The following is a 9,914-nucleotide window of genomic DNA, read 5'->3' on the forward strand; positions in this document are numbered from 1 at the left end:
TGTAACTTTTTCAAATACCATACTTAATGGCAAAAACATGCAAACCCACTGGAAATTAAAATATAAACAGACAGTGGCATCGGGTCATAAGCTGGAGTGGGTAGATTGATTGGTAGAGTTCTGGTTCATGGCTCTGTGGTGATGCATCCGTGATGGATGAGGTGGTGGGCTAGTGTTTTTATGATGAGTCTCAATGAGCTGGATAGTTGCAGAAGAGGTATACACTGTTGGATGACTTCCAGATCCACATAAGAAAGAGGGTTCTGTTTTTTTCTTTAGATAATTATAAGATCAGTATGATCGTTCTAATGCTAAACAACATTTTTAAGGGGGACCGGTCGGGGACCTCACAAGTGAAGTTGGAGGGGGAGACATGCATGATTTAAGTAGTGCACTATGAAGTGAGGTCTATTGGGAAGAAAGGATTTAAACCATTTTAAATCCTTATGAGATGCTCATAGAATAAGGTCCGATTGGGGAGTGGCCATGCTGAGCGGCTAATTGATCACAAGGACATGTGATAGTGGGAGAGGGGGGAGAACCACACAAAGTAGAGTGCCAGAGGGACCAACTTAGAAAGGACAGATCAGAGTCTTTGATGGAAAATGGGGATGAATGAGACAGGCACAGGTGAGTGTGGCAGGTGATGACCATCTAGATGAAATTGACTCTAAAATCTGGATTATTTCATGTAGCAGTAATTCAAATTTTTAGAACGGGGATAAAAAAACACTTACTTCATGCAAACGATTAAGAGACATTATTGTGCATCAGTTTTTAATTATTTATTGCTACAAGGAGAAATATATTTAACATTCATTTTTTTCTTCTCCAGCCATAAATAGGATCGAATAAATTAATAACTTACAACTCTTAAAATGGTTTAACACATTAGGCAAAATAGGTTACAATATCAAATTTTTTATCACGTATTGTTGTTACCAGTGAAATTAAATTAATGATAAATAGAAAACAAATTAAAGAATAAATACAAGTATTCAATAAATAAAAGATAATGTAGAATTATTTTTCTGATATCATATATCTGTTTCAAACACCTGAAGTATCTTTCAGGAATTCAGTTCCATTCTTGAAATTGACGAATAAAAACATTTGGCTGAAAAAGTGCCATACCGTTTCATCACACTATTGTGTGCTCACATATAAAAACACTTATTATGTCTAATGAAACATTTCATATAGAGTTATACGTACTGTTGTCTTATATTACATTTTCCCATCTTATTGAGACATTACTGCAGGAAATCGACAGAAAGCACAAGGTTGATTGATCGCATGGGTTCGTGACCTGGATATTTGACAGCCACAAGGACAAGAAATCAAATGGCCCATGCTTGCCCAGAGGAGTCAAGGTTCATTGTTTGAGAAGATACACAACTGGCCTATATGTATTTAAGACCTGTCACACTATCTTGAGATGCAGCTGACACACCCAATGCAAGGGATTTCAGTCACCTTAGCTCAGAGCTGACATTATTGATACAGGTTTTTTACTTGAAATCAGAAAGAAACCTGAATCACTTGTATGTTGCCTCCTGCTACAAGATGTGGGGTTGTTGTTTTTACATACCTATTTGTGACAATTTCCTTTAATCTAAGTAATAATGATTTTAGATTCAGGCCTCCAAACACACCCGTATATTAAAGCTGATATAACAAACATATCTTTTTTCTGTGTTTCCAATTTTTATGAAGCATATTGGAATTCCCCCATCCATCCCACCCCCAATGCTTGCACTATTCCTGCAGCTTTTATTGGCCATTGTTCTTTGCTCACTTCCTACACTTCTGAGAACATCATTTTCATGAGGCTGACGACTTAGCGATCCATCAATATGCTGTTGGGTGTGACGCAGGTGCATCCCACTACAACGGTCATTGTTTCCAGTGTAAAGGTGCAGCCGTTCGGCTCTTTCCGCAGGACCAAGATCTGGTGCTTAATTTCGACTGGGTTCAAATTGAAGCCTCCGCAGCTATCAGCGCATACGGCCTGAGATATATGCGTAGGGTACCTCTGGTTGTCTATATCTGACCTGTAAATAAACAATCAAGGTATTAGTACAGTTTGTGAACCATCCTTCACCAACACTTATTACCAGATTCAAAGAAGAAAATAGCACAGGACCACTGACTGAAATGAAGCAAGAATGGGGGGGGGGGCTACTCTAGCTCTAAGAACATGCTTCTATCTAAAAAGAGTGACAGCAAAGATTAGCCACTGATGACTTGCTAGAACCTAACCAAATATCATCTGCACAGGGCACATTTTAGAGTCTCACAGCAGAGTGGCTACATAAAGTGCAGAGGGTGAGGGTGGTGGTGGCGTAATGGGGAAAAAAGGTAGTGGAGAAGAATGATGAGGGTATTTGGGACATTAGGAAGGATGGAAGACAGGGGAATGAAAATATTTGGATACATTGTTCTTGATAAAAATAGGTTTGCGACCCATGAAGACTGCTCATTAAACAATTTATCATAATTTTACGAGTCGAAGAAAGAAATCCCCCAGACTGTGGCAGTTAAGCATGACCCACATGCATCATTTTTGGTGTTCTGCAGTTGCGCACCACACTTTCACAGGCACCCACAGGAAGAAGGCTGGTTCTTCAGAACCATGACCATGCACTGTGAGTCTTACATGCATTCTACCCTATCTGATTCCAGGGCTACGCAGGTCACAAAGCAAACTGACAAGCTAATAAGTGAGTTTGTGAGTCTTCCTGTGCAGCACTGAAGACTAACCAACACCCTTAAAGACACTAGTTTGAATGCAATTTTGGGATGGAGAGCTTGAGAACAGTGTTAAAAAGTGACTTAAGAAAAGACTAGCGTGCGCTGGCTTCAACTCTGAGCATCACCATTGAATGAAACTTCAGATCATTGTATAACAGCATGCTAAAAGATAGCTAATTTTATGTTGTCAGCTGTAGAAGCACTACAGGTTCTGCAGCAAACCTGACACCACCATCAAAAAGTGCCTACTTGAAATGGGATTACTAACTCTAATTGAAGGTATACTTTTTGTTTTATATAATTTTTAAAGGGGTTGAAGCCATTTTGTTTAATACTCGTATAGTGTGAAAATTCTGTTCAAAGCTTTCATGTTCTTTAAAAAGCTCATTACATTATCTCAGAATTTGAGGGTGATTTGAGGACACACCAAGCCAATCCGGAAGGAGAACCAATACATCTGCAGTCTCAACTCCACTGCACAACATGATGACATGGGCCATCTCACTGTAAATGTGTGCAATTATCGATCATTTACAGAGAGGAGAAACGGTACCTCAAAATGAGCAAAACTTTACCTTTTATACATGATCTTCTTAACGCCAAACAAATGCGCGCCCACAAGTAAAATGACAGCGGAAAGATGAAATTGTATGATAGCACAATTTCAACAATTGTTTTTTGTCACATGGATTAAAGCTTTGACAAATTATTGCAGTGTATACTTCATTGACCTTTGCTAACAGAAAAACTACTTATATAGACCCCAATGGAGACTGCATTACCATGATATATATGAACCCCATTCCACTTTAATTACCAAATTTCAATCAAATTAGTAGTTTTAAATATCTTTACAGGCTGCAAAACCAGAAGCCAGGGCACCTGTCCTTACCAAACAGATGATGCTCTTCGGATATCAATCCTCTGACCAATTAGTGGCGCTGCTTTTCTATTTTACAAGCAGAGAAACTAAACAGTCGGAAGGGCCACCTAGATAGTTAATAATAAAAGACAGATGTATGACAGAACCACGCATTATGTTGCAACACATTCCATTACAACGTGGCTGTTACAACTCGAATGCCAATACCACACATAACTGTTACCACTTATGCTTTTACAATGAATTTCATTGTAAAAGCATTGAATGGTAAGGCATGTGCATGGTAAAGGTTTCATTAGTATAAATAACAATTTTACAGGTAAGTATAAACCATATATATATATATATGTATATGTCTGTCTGTCTGTTTGTCCTTTATGCATTACTACACCATTCATCCGATCACCGCGAAGGTGTCTGGCATAAAAATGTTTTAAATATCGGCCTACCAGGGCCCTCATAATCTTTCGAATACTGATGTATGCACAAGACGGAAAAAAAATATCGTGTATCCACAAGCACTCGAATAAATAAATAGAATTAAAACACCATTCATCCGATCGCCATGAAACTTTGGGAAGTTGTTGAGTACACTCCCGCGAAGGTTTCTGGCATAGCATTTTTTTAAATATCGACCCCCTCAGAGCCCTCAAAATCTTTCGAATACTGATGTACGCACCAAACAGAAAAACAAAAAATCGGGTATCCACAAGCACTCGAATAAATAAATAGAATTAAAACGGCACATTGAAATGTTTCCCATATTAAAATAAATATGTTTCAATAAAAATGACACAATGTAAATTGAATGTTATCATAACGAGTTTCCTTGAATTTCCTTTCTTCGGAGATGCGACAGGTAAGCTAGTATATATATATATATGAATGTATATGTCTATTTTTTATATATAAAAGGATGCATTAATACATAAGAATGTGTCTGTGTGTGTGTGTGTATATATATATATATATATATATATATATATATATATATATATATATATATATATATATATATATATATATATATATCATATATATATATCCTTGAAACCCCACAACCCCTCAACCCATTCCCACACTAAACCTTAAAATTACGCTTACCACCCAAACACCCATACAAACCCTAAACTCTAAAAATACCCTTGCCACCCAAAAACCCATAACCACCATAAAATTACACTTGCCACCCAAAAACTCATACCCGCCCTTAACTCTAAAATTACCTTTTCATCCAAAAATCTATACCCACCCTAATCTTTAAAATTATCTTTGCCACACAAAAACTCATCCCACCCCTAACCCTAAATTTACCCTTACCATCCAAAAAAGCATACCCACTATAAACCCTAAAATTACCCTTGCCACCCAAAAACCCATACCAACCCTAAAGCCTAACATTAGGCTTGCTAATCAAACACCCATTCCCATCCTAAATCCAAAATATATACTTATCTAATACTTGAATTTAAAACTCATATTCCTTTACAAGGAAATTTGTTGTAAAGACATGCGTGGTAAAGGCATATGAATTGTAAAGTCCTGCGGGGTCATGGTTATGTGTGATAATGATTCCTGTGTTTTAATGACTGCATTATATTGGTAATGCCTGCTAATAGCCATGTTGTTATAGTTGTTTTCCAGTTTATAATTATAATGAGAGAGATAGTGTGTCGCGCGTGGGGCATTGTCGTCCACTGTAGTAATGTTATTTTTATCACAAATAAAATATGATTTAAGACCCTGATTTGGGGAGAGGGTAGATATGTAAAAAGGAATTGCAATTTGTATGCAGAGTTTACAAATTAGAACTTTGATATAATTCTGCAGTGGCTGAGGAAAGAAAAATATACACAACAAAATAATCCTGAAGAAAATAATATTTATATTTAAATAATAATATATCTGAAATCTGAAATAAGTTTGCAATTGACTAGATCCTCAAACCACCTAGAAGAAGTATATTGTTCATGTCATTAATTGATATTCAATTTAGGTATCTATGTACATCTGAAGAAATGCAGTATCGCTACCCCATTCCCAAGAAGCAATCACCACAAGTTTTCTTTTATTATCTCTGTCACCTTGGATCCTTGAAATTCAAGGGAGGGGTTTAAGTCTCGTCCATATACACTCTGTAGGTCACATCTGGTTCACGTTATCTCCCACCCCAAAATTCATTATTATAGTTTTCTTGGTAATGTATTCATGATGACTATGTGATGGGATGATATTTTTCATATAACGCCCAATTTATGCTTAAGAAACAAGGAATCATTTGTTAAAAAGGAATGCGTTGCGGTGTGAACTCACCTGTAAGTCCACGGGCAGATTGAGCGGGTCCTAATATCCCCCATGAGTTGCGACTCACGCACAGGCACTGTGTCGTTGAACCTCACTAAGTAGTACCCTTCAGACTTGTGGGTGGGGCATTTTTCATTTTGCAGGCCTAGTGATTTTCCGATAACTCTGACACGGGGACTTCTGCCCTTCCTCAGGCGTCCTCTTCTTGTTTCTGATGCTGCCGCGTGGGCCACCAACACCATGGCCAGGAAGGCCAATGTCTTCAGAAAGAAATGTAGATGGGGAAACATAAGTCAAGGAGTTGTAGATATTTACACATACGGTTCTACCAAGCCATGAAAACGTAATGTCATTACTTAGTGTCTCTATGTACTATATGTGTTGTGGTCAGAGAGCGAAACAAAATGGGTAACACTGTGCATCTACAGACTAATAACCATTTACTTCACTATATGGATACTACAAGTATATACCTTACAACTCACTGGATAGTAGGTCATTTGTGCATTGTTTTAAGAAAGGAACTCACATATAAGCAGTAGATTTGGTTGCATGCATATATTTATATTTCCTATTAACACATACTCCTTTATTCTATCATTTTGTACTAGTAAACTACAGATGTAGGTATGCAATGAAAATGTAAAAGGAAAAACGAGTAAATAAAAATACGCAGAGAAACAGATAACATTTTGCAGTTCAGTGTCAACCACAGGCAGAAGAAGGTGGTTACTGAGGTTAAAAAAGGTAACAAGAGGAAAGAGGGTCTAAGTGGCTTTGGTTTTGACAATGTTAACACTTTCTTATTTGACAAGAGAGCACAAGATTGATTTACAAACATCTTTTAAAAGTCATAAATTTGTTTCTTGTAACCCCCCACATATCTTTGAAGTAGGCAATGAAACCATGAAAAGCAGCAGATTTCTGTGAGGAATCTTACTGTATTACATTACTTTTGTGCATACGAGTACCTGTACAGGAAATGTGCATGTGTACATTATTTTTCTTTTTCTCCTGTAGTGAAACTCATTTTCCTCCAGCGAACCCCCTTTACATCATACACCCATTTAATAAAAGTATGTTTTCGTCCCTTTCACACCTTGCACCTATCCAGACTTTTTGCACGGGGGGTATTCCAGGAGCTTGTGAAGTGGAAGACGGGATGGAAAACATTTGTGTATAGCCACAAAGTTGTACCTATGAGGATCTTCTCAAGAGTCTCCATGTCTATCAATCCCTAGCGCCCGCTATCACCTCTTCCCTTCTCTCGCTGGTGGCAGACTTACCCATGCGAACAACTCTACCAAGTTGGAGCACTTCTACGCATGAGTATGTGAATTTCTGTTAGTAAAAATTCCGATTCAGTAAGTCAGGATTTGCCGTTTGGAAAACTTATCCAAATGTTTGTGTACCTCTGAGTGCACAATTTAATGGATCGAACTCTGTAACCTTCTTGATTTCAGAATTTCGAAGCTCCAACATAATAAACAAGCATTAGCAATCTGTCTGGCTTTAAAGGATTGGTGTATGGTACTTTAAAACATTGCCAGTAAGTTGCAGGGGAATGGAGATGCATTTGTGTGGCAGCAAAGAACTGTAGATTAATATTGGTTTAAGCTAACAGTTGGTTTAGGGACAGTTGCACTGTCAAGCCTGATCTAAATATTCATTAGGTTAATGACCGCTCACCACCCATCTGTGTTTTGCCAGATGAAAATATCATACATTACCTAGTTACTTAAGACACTTTAATAGCATTACAATGTCATGTGTGCACCTGAAAGTTCTAGCGCAAGCATCTGGATGAATAAAATGATTATAGCTCTTAGAGGGCACTTTCTTTTCTGTGGAATTACACAACTTTTGCCTCATCAAAACATACTCCTGGCTCCCAACATGTAGATGGAGCAAAATCCCCTCTCTAACATAACATGCATTTGTAAAGCACATGTTCATTGAAGGGTATCTTGGCTCTTAATAACAGAGGTGCATTGTTATCTAATGGTACTCATGTTATCTACTACAGAATGATGAAAGACTGAGTGGATCCCACAGGATTTGAACCTGTGACCATGAGGTCAAACACAGACTCCCCTCAGTGGACACATTAGTCCACTAACCACCAGACCTGGGATTAGCTCTAGTGATGCTAACATAATTGTTTGACGCTGTCAAGACAGAGCATGAAAATATAGCTAGAGTACTATGGGGTAGATTTACTAAAAGGGAGTGCAAGACAGCAAGCACAGCAACAAACGTTACTGGCTTCATTGCTCCAGAGGGAAGAGAGCAGCATAGAGCTATATCCAGTAACATATGGTGCTGCTGCTCTCTTCTCCAGCACTGATGCACAAACGTAATGTCTAGCAGAGGTTGAGTACTAGAAAGGGACTCTACCACTACAAAATAGTAAGCCTAGACAAAGTTTAAATCCTTTCACAAATTGGACAATCCTTTACATTGCAGCTCAAATGCAATGTCTGTGTCCGAAGTTAGGAGAAATTAAAGATTTCTCCTACTTAGTGCCTGCATCAAGGAAGTGCTGGCACAAAGTCCCATCTAACAATTTAAGTAAATAGAGATTTGCATTGCAAGCTGTGAGTTGTAGTGTGATGACACTCAAATATCACCCGTGGAATGCCCCCGTTCATCTACGTATTGCAAAGCAAGGCAATGCGCTATATGTGTTACGTTAAAGGCCTCGTTCCAGCCCAAAATGTTCTCCAAAGTCAATTGGCTGCCCGGCTTCTTGTTTGCTTCCACACCATGAGGGCTCAAACTGGCACTTCACCCAACTATTGATTTCCATATTTCTTTCTTGAAAAGCATTAACTCCCAAAAGATTAGTCTTGGAAGCGTTTACATTTCGAAAAAATGCTTAAAAAATGTTTCTTTATGGTATTTCGTGACTCCCTTCTTTTGTAGAAATGTTACCTGTAAGCTGTGTGCTCTGCCTTTGCATCGGAAGTAGATGTAGACCCCTCTACACCGTTCTGTGACTAAGCTCAAGCATACAGCGATTACAATTTTTAACTAGGCTACCATGACTCCCTCCCCAGTCATCATTTCTGGCCCGTTCATACCTCTCCACTAGAAAGATCATTCTATCAAAAAATGCACAAATTCTACAAGGACTTGTTCTCTTCCATCACCCATAATACATTGAACACTCTAGAATGACCCTCTTAATGACTCCCAACCCTTGTCACTCACCATCAGTGTGCCTCTCTGAAACCTCATGGTTGGTCGTTTTCTTGTGGTGCTCCTCTTGGCAAAGTGTTTCTCTTGTGAGGAGGACACGGTGATAGTGCAGACCTGGCTGCACGCCCTCTTATAGGACCCACGTGTCCTCCCACACACAGCTCACGCAAAGTCTCATGCAGTCACGGCATGACAAAGAGTTTCTGTGCTGACCCATTTACCGACAAATGTCTGCAAAGATATTTAAGTTTAGAATACGATTAAAAAAAGACCTGCCTCTCACCACATAACGCAAAAGCATCGCAAAAGATAGTTAACCCCATTACCTCTATGCGCTTTCATTTCCCATCACATGAAAGAAAAAAGAAAAAGCAATGTCAGCAGAGAAGATTCAGGCCTACACTCGGATAATGAGCCTGGTTGTCCTCTCTAAGAACATGTCTGCTCTAGATTTGTATTGTGCATCCAATGTTTGACCACTAGCGCTCGTTTGCTCCACTCAAGTTATGGTAACCATTGCCTGCAGATAATTTGCAGCTTATGTCCACGCGATAGGCCTTGTAACAACGTGCTTCAACCAATACTTAAAATATAAATGTTGATAGAATGCCAAGTTGTTCTTTTTATCGCTTGCTAATTAGCCAATTTAGTTTCACTGTCTACAGTTTCAGTTGAGTCTCACATTTACACTTTACACACACTCTGATTCTCATTACTTTAACACAATAGCTTTTTTGTTACTTTTACCAGCTAGCTATACTATATAATTTCA

At 38.5% G+C, this 9,914-nt stretch overlaps 1 protein-coding gene across 1 annotated transcript; it reads right to left on the minus strand.

Moving 5' to 3' along the window:
• Positions 1 to 765: 765 nt before the first annotated feature.
• LOC144761276 (interleukin-17A-like) lies at positions 766 to 9,241 on the minus strand. Its single transcript, XM_078646725.1, has 3 exons — positions 9,155 to 9,241; positions 5,951 to 6,201; positions 766 to 2,054 (listed from the first exon to the last, which is right to left on the minus strand). The coding sequence occupies exons 1-3, from the start codon at positions 9,179 to 9,181 to the stop codon at positions 1,841 to 1,843; spliced, it is 492 nt and encodes a 163-aa protein (XP_078502851.1). The 5' UTR covers positions 9,182 to 9,241; the 3' UTR covers positions 766 to 1,840.
• Between the last annotated feature and the right edge of the window lie 673 nt (positions 9,242 to 9,914).

Source organism: Lissotriton helveticus, chromosome 6 (assembly GCF_964261635.1).
Source record: "Lissotriton helveticus chromosome 6, aLisHel1.1, whole genome shotgun sequence".
Classification (NCBI taxonomy): domain Eukaryota; kingdom Metazoa; phylum Chordata; class Amphibia; order Caudata; family Salamandridae; genus Lissotriton; species Lissotriton helveticus.

Coding starts and splice junctions, on each gene's coding strand:
- LOC144761276 (XM_078646725.1), bottom strand. CDS start 9,181: ATGAGGTTTCAGAGAGGCACACTGATG. Junction 6,202..9,154: donor TTCAGAGAGGCACACTGATG/GTGAGTGACAAG, acceptor TTCTTTCTGAAG/ACATTGGCCTTCCTGGCCAT. Junction 2,055..5,950: donor ATCTGCCCGTGGACTTACAG/GTGAGTTCACAC, acceptor GTTTATTTACAG/GTCAGATATAGACAACCAGA.